Raw genomic sequence first — 25,661 nt, forward strand, 5'->3', positions numbered from 1 at the left:
AATCAGAACATTGGAGCTTTAAAGGCCCATTCAGATTGAAATTGTGATTTAAAATTACAGTGAAAGACTAAGGACTAAAGGGATGAGAAAAATTCAAGTGAGAAACAAAGATTTCCAAGACTTTCAGAAGAAGTAAGAGCAAACACTGGAACAGTTCTGGAGATCTAAAGAGCGGTACTGAGAGCGAGCGTGGACTGCAGTGGCAGACCAGCTCTGCTCGCCCGCGCGCCCCCTCCCCGGCCACCAGCGGCCACCAGCTCTGCTCGCCCACGCGCCGCCTCCCCAGCCACCAGCGGCCACCAGCTCTGCTCGCCCGCGCGCCGCCTCCCCAGCCACCAGCTCTGCGACGCAAACACTTACCTCGACCAGCATATATACGGAGAGAAGTGTGATTCCGAGATTGTACAAGGTGAGGACGCCCCTGAGGGAAAGAGCAGGTCTGTTCTTCATGTATTTGTTACCCAACCATATGGAAAGCAGATACAGGACAGTAAGAAAAAAGGTGGGAAGGTAAGAGTCCAACATGAACCATCCTCTGACTCGAAAATCTGAAAAGAAACACATACAGTGAGAATCCTGAAAAGTAGCACTTCTGTTTAGTTATAAAATTTTATCACATATATTTAAAACTTTTTTGGATTTTTTGTTTGTTTTTTTTTTAACGGGGGTATGCCTGACATACAACATATGAGTTTCAGGTGTACGGCATAATTCAGTATTTGCAAATACATTGCAAAACGATCACCACAGTAGGTCAAGTTAACATCCATCACCTTAGTCACAAAAATGTTTTTTCTTTGATGAGAACTTTTAAGGCCTACTGTCACGTATATTTTATTTGTACATACCCAATACAACAAGCAAGAGTCCGGCATTGACTAAGCTGGATTTGGGTTACAGTTCAGAAGAACCACCCCATGGGGGTGGGAGTAGTTAAGGAAGGTTTCGTGGAGCAAGCAGAGCTTAGGCTGAACACAGAGTGACAGGGACAAGTAATTAAGGTGGGAGGTAGTAGTTCTAGCGTCTTCGTTGGAACAGTTACGATATTTACTCTAACTCAATAAATGTCATTTTGTGGGTGAAAACCAGCTCAGAAAGCCACAGTAACTTGCCAAGACCACACAATAGTGGACAGCAGAGTTGGGATCTGAATTCCCGTCTGATGCCCAGCCCATTACACCTGCTGCTGCCTCCTTCAGGGAAGTTTGGAGCAGGCAGGAGAGAAGGGGTATGGATAGTGTATACTACCTTCATAAAACCCACACTCTGCGGAGCTCACCGACAACCACTATGCGGTAAACCAGGCTGAGCTTAGAGTTCAGCCGAGCCAGAGCCGTGGGACTGCACAGCAAGCAGGGGAAGCTCAAGACAGCCAAGGCAAAGTGTTGGAGCTGATGATTCAGACGTGTGGGCAGAGAATACAACCGAGGAACTAAACCTGACCATGGACTAGAAGTATAAACAGCCAGGAGGAAGGACCAAGATACACCAAGCGTTCCTTAGTCTGGAGAGTGAAAATGTAAAAATCTAAATAAAATACACAGAATAGTTCTATAATATAATTAGTAACATCTGAAAAGAACTATAGACACAAAATGATCTTAGTTCTCTATTCTGCTCTTTTTCGTTGTTTACATAAAGAAAATAATTTGGCCCACAATTATAAAAAATAGAATGCTGTGGGATGCCTGGGTGGCTCAGTCAGTTAAGTGTCTGCCTTCAGCTCAGGTCATGATCCCGGGTCCTGGGCTAGAGCCCCACAGCGGGCTCCCTGCTCTGCAGGGAGTCTGCTTCTCCCTCTCCCTCTGCCCCTACCCCCTGCTTGTGCTCGCTCTCTGACAAATAAATTAGTTAAAAAAAAATAGCATGCTGTTTTTAATCTCTGTAAATGGAGTTGGAAGGAACAGATTTCTCTAGCAGATCATGCCCTTTTCTTCCTGTCTCCGCTTTTCCCACATCTCTGCCCCTCTTTCTGCTCCACTCTACCTACCCTGCGCAACCCAGCTTCCCTTACTCCACCCCACCGGATAGACAGTACCAAGGAAAGTGCCTTCTCAAGCCCTCACTGTCCCATCTCCTGTTCTGGAAACCCCTCTGGTTGTGACAGAGATAAGAAGTAGGAAAGAGGCTCATCTCAGCGTCCATGTGACTAACAGAGATTAACTTTCATAGAACTAGCTGGTAATCACTAGTCATAAAAGTCTGTGGTATGTGCCTGCCACTTCCTAATGTCCACCTCCATACCTAAATCCTACGCAGCCTCTCAAGACCCGATAAACATCCTGCCTTTTGAAGGGAGCCGTTTCCTAGTGCTCTTTCATAACTACAGCTCCTCATCTGCATAACAATTCTCATTTTATTTTTTTTTAAGATTTTATTTGTCAGAGAGAAAGGGGGGGGCGTGGAGACAAGCAGGGGGAGTGTCAGGCTCAGGGAGAAGTAGGCTCCTCACGGAGCAAGGAGCCTGATGCGGGACTTGATCCCAGGACCCTGGGATCATGACCTGAGCCGAAGGCAGACGCTTAACTGACTGAGCCACCCAGGTATCCCACAAGTCTCATTTTAGAATTATTATTATGGCTGTAACTGTTATTACAACTAACATTTACAGAGCACTAAGCCTTTTACATGCATTCACGTATTTAATTCTCAGAGCAATCTAATGATATAGATGATATTTCTAACAGTTTTACTGAGGTATAATTGATATACCTGCACATATTTAATGTGTACAATCTGATGTGTTTGGACTTAAGCAAACACCCACGATGCCATCACCACAGTCAAGGTAATAGACACATCCACCATATAGGTGATATTATTATCCCCAGTTAAGGCCTGAGAAAAATTGAGGCACAGAGAATAAAAAAGTTAAATATTTGCCCTAAACTGCTACCCTACCTCCTGTTACAGTGTTATGGATTGAACTCTGTCCTCCAGAAGATATGTTCAAGTCCTAACTCCTGAGACCTGTGTGACTGTGACCTTATTTGGAAATAGGGTCTTTGCAGGTATGACCAAGTTCAGATGATGTCATACTAGATCAGGTGGGCTCTAGTCCAGTGACTGGTGCCCTATATAACAAGGGGAGATTTGGACATAGGGACACAGGGAGGAGAAGCCGTGTGAAGATGAAGGCAGAGACTGAGGAGAGGCATCTCCAAGCCAAGCGATGCCAAAGATTGCTGACACCACCAGAAGCTGGGAGAGAGGCAGGGAACAGACTGTACCCTAGAACCTCAGAGGGAACACAGCCCTTCCAACACCTTGATTTCAGACTTAGAGCCTCCAGAACTGTGAGAGAAGAATCACTGTTGCTTTCAGCCATGCAGCTTGTGGTACTTTGTTACTGCGGCCCTAGAAAACCAGTACACATGGTTTACTTTCTTGCTTTCCAGTTGTTTCAGATGGGGTGGTTTGACCGCCCCCGCCCCACAGTATATGCTCTGTGAGAGAGGGCCCAGGCCTTCTACTTCTACTCTCACTTATGCATCCACTTAGTTCTGAGTCATTAAATATAGATCAACTGGCACAATGAGTCAAGCACATATTACAAAACTAATACAGCACCTGAAGTTGTTTTCTTTTGTCATGGTCCTGTAAATGTTCACCACATTTGTCAAGGAGAATAACTGTCCCAACCAAAAGATAGAAACAAATACTTGTAATGAGATTATCTTTGGGACATAAGTGTTAGCTCTACATCTGTGTCAGATATCTGCCTCCAACAATATCCCTTGATGATAATATGGAGTAAGTAAATACGGAAGAGACGAGGGGACACCCAGAAGTCTACGAGGTGGCCTGCCAGTCAACTTAAGCTTGTGCCACTTTTAGTAAAGGAAAACAGATTCTTGATGGCCCAGATGCTAGACTCCCTGTCATTGTGGAGGTCACCTGATCCGGTTGTCAACAGTCAATCTTACAATCTCCTCGCTACAAAAGAACTTTCCATAAAACAGACCAGAGCTGAGTAAACTACTGCAAGCCTATCCTTCCGTGACCCCCATCCACATAATTCCAGATCATGGTGATCTTAGTAAACACAAAGCTCAGTGTGAACTCGGGTCAGAGAGACCGCTGTTTCACTCTCCAGTGGCAGTGTCAAATAGAAAGCCACAGACACCAAGAAACACCGCATGCCCAAGTCAGAGCACTGTGCCCTCCGTGGGAACCGTTCTCCTTCCCACGCACGAGAACTGTGAGGCAGAGATCAGTCATTAAAGCTTATCAGATACAGGTATCCTGCCCTGCCTACCCCACAGGATCGTCACAAAGATAAAATGGGGGGGAAAAGGCTACATGAAAATTTTTAAAAGCTCCATACAGGGGCACCTGGCTGGCTCAGTTAGTGGAGTGGGTGACTCTTGATCTCGGGGTTGTGAGTTCGATCCCCATGCTGGATGTAGGGATTACTTAAAATCTTTTTTTTTTTAAAGCTCTATACAATCACAGTATCATTATATTAAAATTATACAAATAGTCATTCATTTAGGATAGCTTGTAAAGCCTATATACAGACTGAAGTGGTCTAAATAATCTCTACGTGACTCTATTTAAAGATTTTTGAAAGACCGGAAAACCTCCTTTCCCTCCACCCCCTACCCAACAGTGCTGGGGAAATAACCTGTAGAGAACCACAGATTTTCCACAGTCTGTGAACCAGCAGGGCTCAAGTGAAACAAACCATGTTGTTTGGGAAATATTCATCTGCAAGCTGTGTAGTGTGACTAAGATGTCCCCGGCGCCCTGAGAGGCGCTGGAGGGGACAGTGCCCCACTGCGAGATTGAGGTGACGGGGACGGTCGAGTGCGCAGGCGCGCAGGCGCTCCAGCCACAGCCTGGGCAGAGCGAGCGCGCACCGCTGAGACACGCAATCGCAGAGACTACGGCTGACTGCGCAGGTGCGGAAGGTGGGCGGTGAGTGGGCGGCGGAGAGAGGAGAGGAAGTCGCGGAGGGCAGGACGGCGGCGACTGCGTTGGTAGCCAGCGAGGCACCGAAGCAGAGCACCGCACCGCGCTCCGTCCCTGCTTGCGGCCCCAGGACTTTCATCCCAGGAGGGTTGAGCAGGAGAAATGAGGCTTTCTGGATGTTCTGGGAGAAGGATATCAAAGGTGAGGGAAGTTAAATCTCTAAATGTTGAGCACCATCCTGTTTAAAAACACCAGAAGTGACGAAACCCTCTTCCACGTGAAGTTCTCGAGTCGCTTACTTACCTCGAGGTCCAAACATATTGTCCAAAAAAGCACTGATTTCATCATCAAAGGCCTTTAGATGCTCCTGAAAAGATAAGGAAAAAATGACTGAAGTGGGTTTTTTTGGGAAACTCTCAAAACAGACCACTACCAACAGAACAGCGGCCAGAATCTCCCAGTCCTAGCTTCAGGGATTTTGGCTGTAAAGACTAGGAAAATGGACGAGTTAAATGCAGCCTCACCCTTCACGAGCTTGTGTGGATTTGGAAAGAAACAATTTCTTTTCCTTTCCTTAGGCAACAGGAGTTCTGGAAAACAGGCTTGGTACATTTAAACACTGAAGGGTTATTGACCTTAATTTCATTTCCCCCTAAAATGCTTAGAGGCATAAGCTTTCCCATGAGCAACGTCTATTGTTGCAATTAACAGAAGTTGTGTGCAAACAACAGGGAGGGTCTGTACCTACAGGATATAATGTAATTGTTAAATGAAAATTCAGCTGAGTTGTATTTTACAAAGCTGACTCTAAAGCTTTAAAGGTGACTTATTTTTCAAATAAGGAAATTAAGCACTATAGCTATTTTTTTCATAACCTTCATATTTTGTTTTCAAAACCTTTTCTATACATGAGTATGTATTTAATATCACAGTAAACAGCGTCACTAGGGTATATCAGATTATTACTGCCACTTTAAGTGGATTCGGGTTGGGATAGGAGAATTTCTGCTAAGAATCTTATGGTTGCGGTGTTCCTAGGAAAGGGATCTTCGAAGAGGAGTTTGGGGCCAGTGGATTGGTGAGCTGAGTGTGACAGCCCTCAGGACGTTCATCTAGAACATTCTGTATAATCAACAGTGGGAGTGCAGTCAACAAAGCATCTCATTCTCAAAGAAAGTATAAGTGCCAAAGAGGAGAATTAAGTTACTGGCATCTGAAAAGAAGATCTGTACTTTTGGTGATTGGCACCTACCATTTAGACCTATCTTTTTTTTTTTAAGATTTTATTTATTTGACAGAGAGAGAGACAGCAAGAGAGGGAACACAAGCAGGGGGAATGGGAGAGGGAGAAGCAGGCTTCCCACTGAGCAGGGAGCCCGATGTGGGACTCGATCCCAGGACCCTGGGATCATGACCTGAGCCGAAGGCAGACGCTTAGTGACTGAGCCACCCAGGTGCCCCCATTTAGACCTATTTCTTGTTTGTGACTTTGATCCTGAGAAAATTTCAAGGAAACTTAGATCTTTGGGGACTTTAGGAAGCTTGGGAGAGTGGATGAGGATTAGTGGCTGACATTTGTTAGCACCTACACCTGCTGGCCATGTATTAGGACCATTTATTATTTAGTTGTAGCTCTATAAAAAGTATCTGGGCTAAACGAAGCTTGGAAGTTTTTATGCAGTGTTTTGGTTTCTATGAAGGACATCTTGGGGAGACCTCTAGACTTGAGAAAGGTCACCTCTCTCACATGTCAGTGTAACAGAGTAAGATTTGTGTTGCCATTAGAAAAGAGCAGATCAATCCTGAGGCCTCTCATTCTTGAGCAAAGAATGTTAACCTCACTGATGAACCCACCCTCATAACAAATTACCAATGAAATCTTCCTTTCATTGCCACATCCACCCACACGTTTAAACTTTTTCAGTCTGTTTGCTATGGTCCAAAATCCATTTTCTCACATCTGTAGGTCTAAGAAAACTCTAACTAAAGGTTACAAAGCTTGTATTAGTTCTATAATATTGCAGAAATTTAGTCACAGTGGAAGACCAGAAATAAAAGAGAGGGGAAGATATGGAGAGAGAGCAGAGTGGAAAAACTGAATAACAAAGGGCATTCCACACCATTACCCTGGTAACAAAACCAGAGGACACTATAAAAACAAAACAAAATAACACAACAACAACAAAAAACCCCAGAGGCCAGTATCTCTGATGAACATAGACACAAAAATCCTCAACAGAATATTAGCAATCGATTCCAACGACACATTAAAAAGAATCAAGTGGGGTTTACTCCAGAGATGCACGGGTGGTTCAATATTTGCAAATCAATCTGATATATCACATTAACAAGAGGAAGAATAAAAACCATATGATCATCTCAATAGGTGCCAAAAAAGCATTTGACAAAATACAACATCCATTCATGAAGAAAACTCTCAACAAAGTGGGTTCAGAGGGTCCATACCTTAACATAATAGGGGCTGTATCTGAAAAACCCCCTAGGAGCTAACATCATACTTGGCAGTGAAAAGCTGAAAGCTTTTCCTCTAAGATCAGGAACAAGACAAAGATGTGCACTCTCACCACATTTATTCAGTATGGTTCTATGAAGTTGTAGCTGCAGGAATCAGGCAAGAAAAAGAAGCAAAAGGCATCCAAATTGGTAAGGAAGAAGTAAAACTGTCACTGTTTGCAGATGACATGATGCTAAGATGGAAAATCCTAAAGACTCCACCAAAATCCATTAAAATGGATAAATCCAGGAAGTTGCAAGATACAAAATTAACATACAGAAATCTGTTGCATTTCTATACACTAATAACAGAAATCTAAAAAACAATCCCATTTACAGTTGCACCAAAAAGAATAAAATACCTAGAAATAAATTTAACCAAGGAGGTGAAAAGACCTATACTCCGAAAACTTTAAGACAACTGATGAAAGTTGGTAAGATGCTGATAAACTGGTGACACAAACAAATGAAAAGATACACCATGCTCGTGAATTAGGAGAATTAATATTCTTTTTTTTTATTTTTTATTTTTTTTATTTTTTATTTTTTTTAATTTTTTTATTGTTATGTTAATCCCCATACATTACATCAGTAGTTTTAGATATAGTGTTCCATGATTCATTGTTTGTGCATAACACCCAGTGCTCCATGCAGAACGTGCCCTCCTCAATACCCATCACCAGGCTAACCCATCCTCCCACCCCCTCCCCTCTAGAACCCTCAGTTTGTTTTTCAGAGTCCATCGTCTCTCATGGTTCTTCTCCCCCTCCGATTTCCCCCCCTTCATTCTTCCCCTCCTGCTACATTCTTCTTCTTTTTTTCTTTCTTAACATGTATTGCATTATTTGTTTCAGAGGTACAGATCTGAGATTCAACAGTCTTGCACAATTCACAGCGCTAACCAGAACACATACCCTCCCCAGTGTCCATCACCCAGTCACCCCATCCCTCCCACCCCACCCCCCACTCCAGCAACCCTCAGTTTGTTTCCTGAGATTAAGAATTCCTCATATCAGTGAGGTCATATGATTTATGTCTTTCTCTGTTTGACTTATTTCGCTCAGCATAATACCCTCCAGTTCCATCCACGTCGTTGCAAATGGCAAGATCTCATTCCTTTTGATGGCTGCATAATATTCCATTGTATATATATACCACATCTTCTTTATCCATTCATCTGTTGATGGACATCTTGGCTCTTTCCACAGTTTGGCTATTGTGGACATTGCTGCTATAAACATCGGGGTGCACGTACCCTTTCGGGTCCCTACTTTTGTATCTTTGGGGTAAATACCCAGGAGTGCAATTGCTGGATCATATGGTAGCTCTATTTTCAACTTTTTGAGGAACCTCCATACTGTTTTCCAGAGTGGCTGCACCAGCTTGCATTCCCACCAACAGTGTAGGAGGGTTCCCCTTTCTCCGCATCCCTGCCAACATCTGTCATTTCCTGACTTGTTAATTTTAGCCATTCTGACTGGTGTGAGGTGGTATCTCATTGAGGTTTTGATTTGGATTTCCCTGATGCCGAGCGATATTGAACACTTTTTCATGTGTCTCTTGGCCGTTTGGATGTCTTCTTTGGAAAAATGTCTGTTCATGTCTTCTGCCCATTTCTTGATTGGATTCTTTGTTCTTTTGGTGTTGAGTTTGATGAGTTCTTTATAGATTTTGGATACTAGCCCTTTATCTGATATGTCATTTGCAAATATCTTCTCCCATTCTGTCGGTTGCCTTTTGGTTTTGTTGACTGTTTCCTTTGCTTTGCAAAAGCTTTTTATCTTGATGAAGTCCCAATAGTTCATTTTTGCCCTTGCTTCCCTTGCCTTTGGCGATGTTTCTAGGAAGAAGTTGCTGCGGCTGAGGTCGAAGAGGTTGCTGCCTGTGTTCTCCTTTAGGATTTTGATGGACTCCTGTCTCACATTGAGGTCTTTCAACCATTTGGAGTCTATTTTTGTGTGTGGTGTAAGGAAATGGTCCAGTTTCATTCTTCTGCATGTGGCTGTCCAATTTTCCGAACACCATTTGTTGAAGAGACTGTCTTTTTTCCATTGGACATTCTTTCCTGCTTTGTCAAAGATTAGTTGACCATAGAGTTGAGGGTCCATTTCTGGGCTCTCTATTCTGTTCCATTGATCTATGTGTCTGTTTTTGTGCCAGTACCATACTGTCTTGATGATGACAGCTTTGTAGTAGAGCTGGAAGTCCGGAATTGTGATGCCGCCAGCTTTGCTTTTCTTTTTCAACATTCCTCTGGCTATGCGGGGTCTTTTCTGGTTCCACACATATTTTAGAATTATTTGTTCCATTTCTTTGAAGAAAGTGGATGGTATTTTGATGGGGATTGCATTGAATGTGTAGATTGCTCTAGGTAGGATTGACATCTTCACAATATTTGTTCTTCCAATCCATGAGCATGGAACGTTTTTCCATTTCTTTGTGTCTTCCTCAATTTCTTTCATGAGTATTTTATAGTTTTCTGAGTACAGATCCTTTACCTCTTTGGTTAGATTTATTCCTAGGTATCTTATGGTTTTGGGTGCAATTGTAAATGGGATCGACTCCTTAATTTCTCTTTCTTCTGAGTTGTTGTTGGTGTATAGGAATGCCACTGACTTCTGTGCATTGATTTTATATCCTGCCACTTTACTGAATTCCTGTATGAGTTCTAGCAGTTTTGGGGTGGAGTCTTTGGGATTTTGCACATAAAGTATCATATCATCTGCAAAGAGTGAGAGTTTGACTTCTTCTTTGCCAATTTGGATGCCTTTGATTTCTTTTTGTTGTCTGATTGCTGTGGCTAGGACTTCCAATACTATGTTGAATAGCAGTGGTGATAGTGGACATCCCTGCCGCGTTCCTGACCTTAGGGGGAAAGCTCTCAGTTTTTCCCCATTGAGAATGATATTCACTGTAGGTTTTTCATAGATGGCTTTTATGATATTGAGGTATCAGGTATCCTCTATCCCTATACTCTGAAGAGTTTTGATCAAGAAAAGATGCTGTACTTTGTCAAATGCTTTTTCTGCATCTATTGAGAGGATCATATGATTCTTGTTCTTTCTTTTGTTCATGTATTGTATCACGTTGATTGATTTGCGGATGTTGAACCAACCTTGCAGCCCAGGGATAAATCCGACTTGGTCGTGGTGAATAATCCTTTTAATGTACTGTTGGATCCTATTGGCTAGTATTTTGGTGAGAATTTTTGCATCCATGTTCATCAGGGATATTGGTCTGTAATTCTCCTTTTTGATGGGGTCTTTGTCTGGTTTTGGGATCAAGGTAATGCTGGCCTCATAAAATGAGTTTGGAAGTTTTCCTTCCATTTCTATTTTTTGGAACAGTTTCAGAAGGATAGGTATTAATTCTTCTTGAAATGTTTGGTAGAATTCCCCTGGGAAGCCATCTGGCCCTGGGCTTTTGTGTTTTGGGAGATTTTTGATGACTGCTTCTATTTCCTTAGTGGTTATAGGTCTGTTCAGGTTTTCTATTTCTTCCTGGTTCAGTTTGGGTAGTTGATACATCTCTAGGAATGCATCCATTAATTCCAGGTTATCTAATTTGCTGGCATAGAGTTGCTCATAATATGTTCTTATAATTGTTTGTATTTCTTTGGTGTTGGTTGTGATTTCTCCTCTTTCATTCATGATTTTGTTGATTTGGGTCATTTCTCTTTTCTTTTTGATAAGTCTGGCCAGGGGCTTATCAATCTTGTTAATTCTTTCAAAGAACCAGCTCCTAGTTTCGTTGATCTGTTCTACTGTTCTTTTGGTTTCTATTTCATTGATTTCTGCTCTGATCTTTATTATTTCTCTTCTCCTGCTGGGTTTAGGCTTTATTTGCTGTTCTTTCTCCAGCTCCTTTAGGTGTAGGGTTAGGTTGTGTGCTTGAGACCTTTCTTGTTTCTTGAGAAAGGCTTGTATTGCTATATACTTTCCTCTTAGGACTGCCTTTGCTGTATCCGAAAGATTTTGAACAGTTGTGTTTTCATTTTCATTGGTTTCCATGAATTTTTTTAATTCTTTAATTTCCTGGTTGACCCATTCATTCTTCAGTAGGATGCTCTTTAGCCTCCATGTATTTGAGTTCTTTCCGACTTTCCTCTTGTGATTGAGTTCTAGTTTCAAAGCACTGTGGTCTGAAAATATGCAGGGGATGATCCCAATCTTCTGGTACCGGTTGAGACCTGATTTATGACCTAGGATGTGATCTATTCTGGAGAATGTTCCATGGGCACTAGAGAAGAATGTGTATTCCGTTGCTTTGGGATGGAATGTTCTGAATATGTCTGTGAAGTCCATTTGGTCCAGTGTGTCATTTAAAGTCTTTATTTCCTTGTTGATCTTTTGTTTAGACGATCTGTCCATTTCAGTGAGGGGGGTGTTAAAGTCCCCCACTATTATTGTATTGTTGTCAATGTGTTTCTTTGCTTTTGTTATTAATTGCCTTATATAATTGGCTGCTCCCATGTTAGGGGCATAGATATTTACAATTGTTAGATCTTCTTGTTGGATAGACCCTTTAAGTATGATGTAGTGTCCTTCCTCATCTCTTATTACAGTCTTTGGTTTAAAATCTAATTTGTCTGATATAAGGATTGCCACCCCAGCTTTCTTTTGGTGTCCATTAGCATGGTAAATGGTTTTCCACCCCCTCACTTTCAATCTGGGGGTGTCTTTGGGTCTAAAATGAGTCTCTTGCAGACAGCATATCGATGGGTCTTGTTTTTTAATCCAATCTGATAGCCTGTGTCTTTTGATTGGGGCATTTAGCCCATTTACATTCAGGGTAACTATTGAAAGATAGGAATTTAGTGCCATTGTATTGCCTGTAAAGTGACTGTTACTGTATATTGTTTGTGTTCCTTTCTGGTCTGTGTTGCTTTTAGGCTCTCTCTTTGCTTAGAGGACCCCTTTCAAGATTTCTTGTAGGGCTGGTTTCGTGTTTGCAAATTCCTTTAGTTTTTGTTTGTCCTGGAAGCTTTTTATCTCTCCTTCAATTTTCAATGACAGCCTAGCTGGATATAGTATTCTTGGCTGCATATTTTTCTCATTTAGTGCTCTGAACATGTCCTGCCAGTCCTTTCTGGCCTGCCAGGTCTCTGTGGATAAGTCTGTTGCCAATCTAATGTTTCTACCATTGTAGGTTACATATCTCTTCTCCTGAGCTGCTTTCAGGATTTTCTCCTTGTCTCTGTAAGTTTTACTATTAGATGTTGGGGTGTTGACCTATTTTTATTGATTTTGAGAGGGGTTCTCTGTGCCTCCTGGATTTTGATGCCTGTTTCCTTCCCCAAATTAGGGAAGTTCTCTGCTATAATTTGCTCCATTATACCTTCTGCCCCTCTCTCTCTTTCTTCTTCTTCTGGGATCCCAATTATTCTCATGTTGTTTCGTCTTATGGTATCGTTTATCTCTCGAATTCTGCCCTCGTGATCCAGTAGTTGTTTATCTCTCTTTTTCTCAGCTTCTTTATTTTCCATCATTTGGTCTTCTATCTCACTGATTCTTTCTTCTGCCTCATTTATCCTAGCAGTTAGCGCCCCCATATTTGATTGCACCTCATTAATAGCCTTTTTGATTTCTACTTGGTTAGATTTTAGTTCTTTTACTTCTCCAGAAAGGGTTTCTCTAATAACTTCCATGCTTTTTTCAAGCCCAGCTAGTATCTTTAAAGTGATGATTCTGAACTCTAGATCTGACATCGTACTAATGTCCGTATTGAGTAGGTCCCTGGCAGTCGGTACTACCTCTTGTTCTTTTTGTTGAGGTGATTTTTTCCGTCTTGTCATTTTGTGCAGAGGAGAATAGATTAATGAGAGAACAAAATGCTAGCAGGGTAACAACGTCCCCAGAAAATATACTCTAAACAAATCAGAAAAGACCTGAAGCAGTGGGAAAAGAAAGGGAAAGAGAGAAAAAAGAAAAAGAAAGAAAAAAGAAAAAGAAAAAGATAAAGATAAAAACAAACAAAAGCAGAACAAAACAAAACAAAACAAAAACAGAATGTGATCAAATATGATCAGGCTGGTTTATAGATCAGTGCCACACACTAGATTTTGGGTGTATTTTGGTCTGTTAAAAGAAAGTCCCTCCCAAAATTTTAAAGAAAGAAAAACTTATATATGTACAAAAATAAGGGTTGATATGATGAAGGGATGGAATATGATTATAAAAAATTTTATAAAAGGGTTTGATAAGTTGTTTGAAAAAAGAAAGAGGATTAAAAAAAAAAAAGAAGAAAGAAAAAAGGGAGAGAATGTGATCAGGCAGGGGAGTAGAAAAAAACCATACACTAGAGATTTAGAGTATATTTTGATCTGTTAGAAGAAACTATCTCAAGATTTTAAAGAGAGAACAACTTATATATATATGCCAAAAATATGGGTAACTACTATGAAGGGATAGAATATGACTTTAAAAATGAAAAATAAAAATGTTTTTTTTTTTTTTAAAAAAGGGATTGATAAGATGTTGGTTGGAAAAGGGAAAAAGAAAAATTCAAAAAAAAGAAAAAAAAAAAGAAAAAAAGACAGTTAAAAAAAATAATTAACTTTGAAAGACTAAAGAATCATGGTAAAAAAGCCATGAATTCTATGTGCAGTATTCCCCTAGTGCTGGAGTTCTGCCGTTCTCCTTGATCGGTAAACTTGGTCTTGGCTGGCTGTTCTTGCTGATCTTCTGGGGGAGGGGCCTGTTGCCGTGGTTCCCAAATGTCTTTGCCGGAGGCAAAATTGCCCCGCCCTTGCCGGTCCAGGCTAAGTAATCTGCTCGGGTTTGCTCTCCGGAGCTTTTGTTCCCTGCAAGCTTTCCGTACAGCTTTGGAGGCAGAGAGTGAAAATGGCGGCCTCCCAGTCTCCGCCCCGGCGGAGCCAAGAACTCGGGGTCCCGCTCCTCAGCGAGCCCCCAGAGAAAAGCAGTCAGTCACTCCCGTCTCCCCGGTCTCCGGCCACACTCCGCGCTCACCCGGCCTGTGACCGCGCCTTTCTATCTGGCACCCGACCCCGGGTGGAGTCTCCAAACCCAGCAGATCCCCAGGGTGCGCTCCCGCACCTCTTCTCCCTGGGGGAAGAAGGTGAGTCTCCCCGGATCTGCCGCTTGTTGGGTCCCTGCTGGAGGAGCAGTGGCCCGACTGTGCCGCGGATCACGGTTTATGACAACCCGGAGCTGAGAGCCCGCACCTGGGCTCCGTCTCTGCAGCCGGCTTCCCTGCTCCGATACCTGGGAGCTCTGCCGCACTCAGGCACCCCCGGTCTTTCTGTGACCCCGAGGGTCCTGAGACCACACTGTCCCTCGAGGGTTCCACCCCCCACTTCGCCACCAGAGTGACGTCCCTCAGCGGAGCAGACTTCTAAAAGTTCCGATTTTGTGCTCCGTGGCTCTATCACTTGCCAGAAGCGGCCGACGGAGGCCCCTCCCCCGCCGTCTATCCTCCTGAATATCTCCTCGGATTCACTTCTCCGCACGTCCTACCTTCCAGAAAGTGGTCGCTTTTCTGTTCAGACAGTTGTTGCTATTCTTTTCTTCGATCTCCTGTTGAGTTTGTAGGTGTTCAGAATGGTTTGATCCCTATCCAGTTGAATTCCTGAGAGGAGACGAATTCCAGGTCTCCTACTCCTCCGCCATCTTGCTCTGCCCCCCGAGAATTAATATTGTTAAAATGTCTATACTACCCAGAGCAATCTATAGATCAATGCAATCACTATCAAAATACCTATAGTGTTTTTCACAGAAATAGAATAAATACTGAAATTTGTATGGAACCACAAAAGACCTCAAACAGCCAAAGTAATTTTAAGAACAAAGCTAGAGGGTGCCTGGGTGGCTCAGTTGGTTAGGCTACTGCCTTTGGCTCGGGTCATGGTCCTGGAGTCCCAGGATCGAGTTTCGCATCGGGCTTCCTGCTCGGCGGGGAGTCTGCTTCTCCCTCTGACCCTCGCCCCTCTCATTCTGTCATTCTCTCTCTCAAAAGTAAATAAAATTAAAAAAAAAAAAAAGAACAAAGCTAGAGGTATCACAATTCCAAATTTCAAGACATACTACAAAGCTATAGTAATCAAAACAGTACAGTACTGGCATGAAAACAGACTCAGATCAATGGAACAGAACAGAGCCCAGAAATAAACCCAAACCTATATGGCCAATTAATCTATGACAAAAGAGGCAAGAATGTATAATGGGAAAAGACAGTCTTTTCAATAAATGCTGCTGGGAAAAATGGACAGCTATATGCAAAAGGGTAAAAGTGGACCACATCCTTACACCATACACAAAACTAAACTCAAAATGGATTAAAGACCTAAATGTGAGACCTGAAATCATAAAACTCCTAGAAGAAAACATAGGCAGTAATCTCTTGGGCATAGCCCTTAGCAATATATTTATGGATCTGTCTCCTTAGGCAAGGGAAACAAAGCAAAACTAAACTACTGGGACTATACTAAAATAAAAAGATTCTGCACAGCAAAAGAAACCAACAAAACAAAAAGACAATCTACTGAATGGGAGAAGATATTTTCAAATGAAATATCTAGTAAGGAGTTAATATCCAAAATATATGAAGAATTCACACAACTCCCTACCCAAAAACAAATACTCCAATTTAAAAATGGGCAGAGGATGTCAATAGACATTATTCCAAAGAAGATATACAGATGGCCAAAAGACACATGAAAAGATGTTCAACATCACTAACTGTCAGAGAAAACCAACTGAAAACATAAGGAGATACCACCTCACACTCGTCAGATGGCTAGTATCAAAAAGACAAGAAATAACAAGTGTTGGTAAGGATGTGGAGAAAAGGGAACCTCATGCACTGTTCATGGGAAATTAAATTGGTGCAACGACTGTGAAAAACAGTATGGAGTTTCCCCCCGAAGTTAAAACTGAAATACCATAGGATCCAGTAATCCCATTACTGGGCATTTACCCAAAGAAAACAAAAACACTAATTTGAAAAGATACATGCACCCCTATGTTTATTGCACTATTATTTACAATAGCCAAGTTATGGAAGCAACCCAACTGTTCATCAACACATGAGTGGATCAAGAAGATGTGGTGTATATATGCAATGGATTATTATGCAGCCATAAAACAGAGAGATCGTGTCATCTGCAACATGGATGGACCTAGAGGGTATTATGCTAAGTGAAAGAAGTCTGACTTAGAAAGACAAATACCATATAATTTCACTTGTATGTGGAATCTAAAACACAAAACAAAAAAAGAAAATGGACTTCTTAAATACAGAGAACAAACTGGTGGTTGCCAGAGGGAAGGCAGGTGGGGGGGATGCGCAAAATAAACAGGATTTAAGAGGTACAAACTCCCAGTTATAAAAGAAAGAAGTCACAGGGATGAAAAGTATGGCATAGGGAATACAGTCAATAATATTGTAGTAACGTTGTATGGTGACAGATGGTGACTACATTTATCATGGTTAGCACTGAGTAATGTATAGAATTGAATCAATACATTGTACACTCATATAACATTGTATCTAAATTATACTTCAATAAATAAAATAGAAGGGACATTCCAGTCTTTCAGTCATTAATGTATTGATTCATTAACCAATTATCTGAACATTACTATGTGCCAGCACTATGTTAGATGCTGAAATACGAAGTCAAATGAGACATGGTACTCATCTTTACACAGGATACTGACAAGTAAATCAATAATTACAATATTAATGTCTTAAATATGAGAGAAGCTTCAGGGATGTACTGTAAGAACAGAGAGGAAGAAAATATTCAGCCATAAAAAGGAAGGAAATCTTGCCATTTGTGACAACATGGGTGGACCTTGAGGGCATTATGCTAAGTGAAATAAAGAGAGCAAGACATACTTTCTGATCTCACTTAAGTGTAGAATCTAAAAACACAAAAACCAAAATCCCAAACTCATAGGTACAAAGAACAGATGGGTGGTTACCAGAAGCAGTGGTATGGGGGTGGGCAAGGTGGGTACAAACTTCTATGTAAAATGAATAAAAAATTGTAACTATGTATGTTAATCAGACTTATTGTGATCATTTTATTATATTATATGTATAAATAATGAATTATTATGTTGTACTCCTGAAACAAACAAAAAACATAGAGTTAGGAAATTTAATACAGGTCTCTTAAAAAGAGAAGCCTTCCAGGAAGAGATGCTGCTGCTGCTGAGTTCTGAAAGATGCTAGGACACCTTCTAGCTGGAAAAGGGAAGAAAGAGCATTTCAAAGTGAAGTCAAGCAGACAGTCCATTATCATATGGTTTAACTTATTTGTGGAACATAAGGAATAACATGGAGAACATTAGGAGAAGGAAGGGAAAAATGAAGGGGGGGGATATCGGAGTGGGAGACGAACCATGAGAGACTATGGACTCCGGGAAACAAACTGAGGGTTTTAGAGGGGAGGGGGATGGGGGGATGGGTTAGCCCGGTGATGGGTATTAAGGAGGGCACGTACTGCATGGAGCATTGGGTGTTATACGAAAACAGTGAATCGTGGATCACTACCCTCAAAAACTAATAATGTACTGTAGGGTGACTAACATAATAAAGTAAAATTTTTTTAAAAAAGCATTTCAGGAAGAATCAGCACATACAAATAGATCGAGACAGGACTCACTTGGGGAATGTTTACAGCCAGGGTCTCTACTGACCCATACGACAGATGGAAATAAAGCCAATATTGGGAAAATCAGAAACTTGAATAAAAATGAACTCTTTATTTCTCAGTTATTTAATAGTAAGGATGCAATCTAAAAAGACGTTGATGAGGTAATGAGAGGAAATCAGAAGAACAAATGAAAATTTACCCCAGATTAGTAAAACATTAAGTACAGAGGTTGGGTAGCATTAGTCAACTAAGACGAACGCTTGGCACAGCGTGGGAGAGAGCAGCACGGGTAATGAATTCATAGCTGCACACTCGGTTCTATGGGAAAAGCATGCTGGGTGATTTCCTAAGACGAACACCGGAACCCAAGAGCTAAGAAAAATCAACAAACTACACTACATGCAGCACACTTTGCTCACTCAGCCAACATTTTTGAACAGCCATTATGTACTAACACTTTGTCAGACATAGGACAAAAAGGACTCAGAAGCTTACAGACAAATTGCGAAAGTGACGCATACAGAGAAAGGCAAACAGCAAACAACTGAGTAGGAAGAGATACACAGAACTGCCACAATGACAGAGGACCCTGCAGGAGGGGGGCTTAAGGTGGTTTTTAAAGATGGTTATTTGGACAGATTAGAAGAGGGCAACAGAACTGCCCTTAAACCTCAGCAAGAGGAATGCTGTCCTGAACCCCATACTTCAGAGGGCCCCACGCTAGCCATCCTGTGGCTGTGCAGCTCTACACAGGAAATCCTAGGAACCAAGGAAGACGCCCATCCATGGCCATGGCTTCCCCTCCAGACTGTGATCCAAGTTCCCCAGGCTGCGTAATTCTCTGCCAAACAATTCTCCATCCCCACTTCTAGAACAACTTCAGGGATTTCCCCTTGCCCACATAGTAAAGTCCATGTTCCAGGACTTTATTTATTTTATTGAAGTACAAGTGACACACAATGTTACATTGGTTTCAGGCATACAACATAGTGATCTGACAACTCTGTAAGCTATGCTGTGCTCATCACAAGTGTAGCTACCATCTGTCCCCATACAGTGCTATTAAAATGTCACTGTAATGCTACATGTACACATCCATGCTATTACAGGATCACTGACAATATTCCCTGTGTGGTATCTTTCAAGCCCATGACTTCTTCATTCCATACCCGGAAGCTTGTATCTCCTACTCCCCTTCATCCATTTGGCCCTTCCCCTCCCCCACCTCCCCTCTGGCAACCATCAGTTTGTTCTCTGTGGTTCTGTTTCTGCTTTTGTTTTTTAGATTCCACATCTAAGTGAAATCATATGGTATTTGTCTTTCTCCGTCAGACTTCTTTCACTTAGCATAACACCCTCTAGGTCTATACATGTCACAAATGGCAAGATCTCATTTTTTATGGCTGAATAGTATTCCACTGTAGATATATATCACATCTTCTTTATCCATTCATATATTGATGGACACTTGGGTTGCTTCCATATCTTGGCCATTGTTAATAGTGGTGCAATAAGCAGAGGGGTGCATATATCTTTTTGAATCAGTGTTTTCGTTTTCTTTGGGTAACTACCCAGTGGAATATTCCATGACTTTAAGTTTAATTTATGGCTGTGTATAACAATGGCTGAAGGATAGAAAGATCAGAAGCAAGTGGAGCTTTATTTAATTGTGTATCCCTACTTGCTTACCACAGCTACTAAGAATGTAAAATGGTGCAACCACATTGAAAAACAGTTTAGCAGTTTGGTAAAAACATCAACATTCACCTACCATATGATCCAGCATACTACTTCTAGGTATATTTACCCAAGAAAAAGTAAAGCATGTATGCTTGCAAAGACTTTTACACAAATATTCATGGAAGCTTTATTTTTAATAGCTAAAAAAATGGAAGCCTTCCAAATGTCCAACAGGTGAATGGATAAAATGTGGCGTATCTGTACAACGAAATACTACTCAACAAAATAAAAGAATTATTGATGCACACACAACACAGATGGATCTCAAATTATGAAGAAGCTAGACTGAGAAAGAGAACACACTATGTGTTTCCATTTACATGAAATTCTAGGAAATATAAACATATATGTGACAGAAAGCAAATCAGTGGTTGCTCGGGGACTGTAAGGTCGAACAGTATATCTTTCAAAAATGAAGGTGAAATAAGACCATTTTCATATGATGCCGAAGTGAGAGAGTTTGTAGCCAGCAGAAGTGCGCTACAATGTACACTGAAGATGTTCTTTGTGCCAAGGGAAATGATTCCATATGGAAAGGATTTACAGAAAAGCATCAAGAGCACCAGAAACAGATCCTTCTAATGGACGAGCCAGAACTCAGAGCAAGCTAGCCTCCACCCACCTCGTGACATGCACTGCACCTGCCATCCTCACTCCTCACACCATGCTCATCTCTACCAGAGGGGCAGGGCTGCACAACACCCAGGTGATGTCCTGCCCCTGCTCCTTGTTCTACTGCCACTAGGAAGACCACCATTTGGAGGCAGTGATGACCCATCCGAGGCAAACCCACTGGGCTGACTCCTTAGAAAAAGCTGAGATGGTCTTCCTGGCTCTGTGCCATGCAGCTCGCAGTGCTGGTGGACAGGCTGGCCAGGCACTCCGGCCTCAGCTACCTTTTTCTGAGAGTACTTGGAAACAGGAGAGTCATGAAAAGCATACCTACTTTTTTGCCAGCACAGTGCTGACTGGGACTCCCACCCCCTCCCAGCTATGTTGGCTGGAGCTCAGCTCCTTCTTCCCTTTCCTTCCTCTTCTTCCTCTCTTCCCTCCCTCATGCCTTCACTCCTCCTTCTTCATGTCCCTTCCTTTATGTTTTAGGCGTTTTGGGGGTTTTAGCATTTATCAATCACGGGCATTATATTGTATAATGCGGTGATTCAAGATCTTGGTGTTTGTCCTATTTTGTTGATACAGTTTTATAGAACATTTTAAGGGCACTTATTTGACCAGAATAGTTATTTCCCACCACCAACTCTTTCCTCACTTCTTTTTAAAATGAGCAAAAGTCATTACGGTCGTGAGACAGACTGCTGAGTTTGTAAGAAGACACGGTATCCAAACCTTTGCCTTAAAAAAAAAAAAAAAAAAAAGGATTTCAGAGAAAACGAAATCCAAAGCATTTGATAATGGCAGGTCAGGAAATGGGATCCAACCAGCTCAGGAATATATCCTTCTTAGACTAACCAGATACAACTCTGAAACCTTCCTGGGACCCTCAGGGTCAAGGCTGAGTTATACAGAACTGACAGGGAGATGGCATCTCCTTCCAGAGACAAGGGACACAAAGCGGAGTACTGTCACACAGCGAAACCTCTGTGTTGCTCCCAGGGCTCCAGATGGCTGCCTAACGTTGACCCTTCTTTTGGTGACCCCTGAGGGATGGTTCTTAGCCAGTCTCTCGTGTGTCTGAAGAATCGGAATGTGTTTACATTTGTGAACGAAACTAGAAAGTTTAGAGAATGGCTAGAAGTAGACACATGAAATTCTCTGGCTTTCATGCAATTGACTTCCCAGAAGGTGTATTTATGCGTATTTTACATGAATTTGCAAACCCACTCACCATCTACCTCCCAGCACGGTGCTCTGGAGGGAGCGGCTGAGGACACAAAATAGGTAGGAAATTCTCAGTCATTTAGAGGAACTCTGAATTGTTATTGTCTGTCTTACAGAGTAATTTTCACAAGACTGAAACCATCTAGGTCAGGTATTGAAGCATCTGGGGGGACATATTTGGTTACCACAACTGAAGAGAAATATAAATGAACCATAACGATGAGTAATGATAACAGCACCTGTTTACCAAACACTCGTGTGCCAGGCATGGGATATATGTTATCTAGGATTTTCACAACAGTCCTGCAAGTTGCGTATTTTTCCCAGTTTACAGATGTGGAAATTGAGACCGTGAGCTCAAGACTGGCACTGCTGTGTGAAGTGTGAACGAAGTTCAGTAACAATCAGTGTCTTTTATCCCTTCTGAGTGAAAGGTTTCAGAGCTGGGGTGGCAGAGGTAGGGCTCTCTGTAGATTCCCACTTAGGTTTCCTATGCTGCAGCACATCTCAGAACGGTAAGCGGACCAAAAAAAGAGGGGTTGATTGTAGCTGCGTCCTGGGGAACCCTGAGGCTGCAGGGCAGCTTCCCTCAATTAAGGAGATGAAAGGTTTATTTAGAACAGAATAGATCACTGCAGTTTTGTTTGCTCCTTTCTGTTTTCCCCCACGTGGCTCTTTATCTCATTTCACTCAGTGTCTGGTCAAAGGGAAACTCCTCCTCCAGCGCTTCCTGGCTCCATCTCTCATGGGCTTAATTACAAAGGGAGGAGGAAAGCGTCTGCCTTGTGGTGTCCTGATCTGTGATGCAGAATCTCTATCTCCTTACCTGCTCTGTTTTTCCTGGATAGCACTTATTATACAAACTTTCACTGGCTAGTTTATTGTCTGGCCCTTCCAATAGGTCTCCAATAGGCCACTATATCCCCAGTTCTAAGAACAATGCCTGGTACATAGCTATTGTGTAATAATTAGTGAGTGAATTAATAAACTCTCATTGTTCTCAATCTTTACAGGATTCACTTGATACTTATATTTCATATTACTTTGCATTCCTACCTAGATTTTCTTATGTGTGATGTGGTTTCCAGTACATTGCGTAAGATCCTTAACCCTCTTAACACCGGATATGTCATCAGGGTGTACTGGACCCAATTTTTTATTTTGAGTTTCTTTTTCAGACGATTCTTTCTTCCAAAAAACAAAGGAAAAAAACTGTATATTTTTAAAATAGAATAAAACTCATTCTATTTTGCATTTAACATGAGTCCTGTGGACTCTTATAAATCTAAGATACGTTGTGGGATCTTAGTGATTTTATATTTTCTATATTTTTTAAAACATCTTGTTATTTAATCATCGCAGAAATTATCTCATTACTACTCAGGCATTTAAATTTGTGCTAAAAAAAGGAAAAAAAACTATGAAAATGTAAAAATGATGGAACTGCCTAGAAGGACAATGAAATAATCACAAGTCATCACTACTGCACCGTCCTTCATTTTTCTTATTATTCTATCCAAGGAATGGCATCGTGCTTTAAGATAATATAAAAGAAATTTAGTGACCTCTTTATAGCTTTTTAAAGCTCTCACTGAACACACTTTAAGGTTCAGAATTTTTCATGCTCTTTATTGATTATCATACAAATTGCCTGAGGATCTTGCTAAAGTACAAGTTTTCATTAACTTGGTCTGGGATGGGGCCCAAACGTCTGCATTTCTACCAAACTCCTGGGTGAGGTCGATGCTACTGGTCCACAGACCACACTTTGACTAGCAAGGATTTAGACCATGGTCTCTTGAAACTTATGTGGAATATAATCAAGGAATTAACTATTTATGCACTTTTATTATAAAAATACCAAGTTCTTGCTTACTTTCTACAAATCTACCAAGTATTACATATACTACCCTATGAAATTCAAACTTATTTTATACTAATTATATCACCACTCACTTCACAGGAATTTAGTACTTAACTCTACAAACTCAGTATCCACAGTATTCCAGACAGAAATGAAATCACTGCTTCAGTTGTATTTTTCCTTATATTTGCTGTATTGGAATATGGTATTCTGAAAGTGCCTACTCAGGGAAGAGTGCAGAAGGACTGGTGGCCTCTTCTGATGAGATTATGTTTCTATTAAGGTATCATGAGATTGCATTCACACACTGCATCAGTCAGTACTTGTCAACAAACATTATCAGGTGATTTTCATGTTAATTGCTGCCAAATTCAAACCTTATCCATCCTATACTTATACAACTCATTTCTTTTTTTTTTTTACTTAAATGGGATTTTAAGCTTTTGTTCTTTTTGAATTTATCTTTTTCATTTCAGCCCCACTTTGTGCTCTGTTAAGATTATCCAAATTCTGGTCTTCCCGGGAAAACGGTGGAGTACAAGGACCCTAAGCTCACCTCATCCCATGGATACAAGTAGATAAACAACCACATCCATGTAAATAACCCAGAAAATAACCCAAAGACTGGCAGAACAGACTCCACAGCTAAATGTAGAGAAGAGGCCACATTAGGAAGGGCAGAAACACAGTCGGGAACAAAACTGACCCCTGAGCCCGTCCTTGAAAGGGAGGGGCACCACTGGTATGGGGAAGGGAGAGGAGCAGCTCGCACACCAGGCTGCCCAGACACAGGGGCCCCACACTGGGAAGACAAATCTCCATAACACTTGGCTTTGAAAACCAGAGAGACTTAACTTCATGAGTTCTTACAATCAGTGGGGCTTAACAGCTGGAACTTCTAAGTCAGCAGGCTGGCTCTGGGAGAGCCAGAGAGTGAGAAGAAACTGAGTTTTTAACCTTAAAAAGACAGCACAACAAACAGCCCGCAGAGATACAGTGTAGAAGCAGCAGTTTGAAGACCCCTGGGCTGTATGGGAGGGAGATTTGTATTCTCCTCTCAGAGTGTGTGCTGGACAGGCAGGGATCTTTAGGAGACTTCTCCAAGCACAAACGAGCTGGCAGGTGCCATTTCCCTCCCCCACCCACTCACTCTCCTGTGGACCTGCCCCCTCCAATATGCCCGGGGCCAGAACCCATCCAAAGTGGGACCACAAACCTGGCAGTGTGAAGCAGCCCCACCAGGGCCCAGCGGCACTCCAAAGTGATGCCTACACTGGGGTAAGGGAAGATAACCACACACACTGTCCTACTGCAGCCCCAGCCATGGGCAGGCCCTGGCCACATACAAAAACTTCTCAGGGAGAGCACCCTGCAGTTTGGTGCTACTGCATCCCGGGCCTGGGCCTGGTCTGACTCAACTCAAGCCCAGTGTGGCCCCAGACTGGCTCCCTAACAACACAGGGACTAAACCCTGCCCACGGCAGGCAGAGAGAGCCATTTAAATAACTAGACTGAAGGCAAATGAGGCTCAGCCACAACAGCAGGGTGCACACAACACACCTGAGACATCCCCGCAGGGCCAGGTTCTGATAAATGGGACACGGCACTGCAGGGCACCACAGGACCTCTTCTTCATAAGGCCACTACTTTCCAGAGCAGAAGACATAGCTGACTTTCCTAACACGTAGAAACAGACACAAGCAATTAGACAAAATGAGGAGACAGAGGAATATGTCCCCTATGAAAGAACAGGACAAAATCACAGCAAAGGAGCTAATAAAACAGAGATTAAGTAATATGCTTAATAAAGCATTTAAAGTATTGGTCATAAAGATACTCCCTAGGCTTGAAAAAAGAGTGGAGGATTTCAGTGAGACCCTCAACAAAGAGAGAAAACATAAAAAAGAACCAGAGATAACTCAATAAATGAAATTAAAAATACACTAGATGGAATAAATAGAGGAAGCAAAACAATGGATCAGCAACCGGAAGGAGAGAGTAATGGAAAGCAATCAAGTTGAACAAGGGAATAAAAAGAATAACAAATGAGAACACATGAAGGGAACTCAGCAACACCATCAAGTATAACAACATTCACATTATAGGGACCCAAGAAGGAGAAGAGAGAGGAAAAGGGGCAGAAAATCTATTTGAAGAAATAGTAGCTGAAAA

General features: G+C 41.9%; 1 protein-coding gene across 1 annotated transcript in view; it reads right to left on the minus strand.

Moving 5' to 3' along the window:
• ELOVL2 (ELOVL fatty acid elongase 2) overlaps positions 1-25,661 on the minus strand; it is an 82,899-nt gene that overhangs the window by 17,506 nt on the left and 39,732 nt on the right. The window contains exons 2-3 of the mRNA XM_036106560.2: positions 5,218-5,281; positions 361-548 (exon numbers count right to left, since the gene is read on the minus strand). Coding sequence (XP_035962453.1) covers positions 361-548; positions 5,218-5,281 — 252 coding nt within the window. The remainder of the gene's footprint in view (positions 1-360; positions 549-5,217; positions 5,282-25,661) is intronic.

The sequence above is a fragment of the Halichoerus grypus genome, chromosome 9, assembly GCF_964656455.1.
Source record: "Halichoerus grypus chromosome 9, mHalGry1.hap1.1, whole genome shotgun sequence".
NCBI classification, from domain to species: Eukaryota; Metazoa; Chordata; class Mammalia; order Carnivora; family Phocidae; genus Halichoerus; species Halichoerus grypus.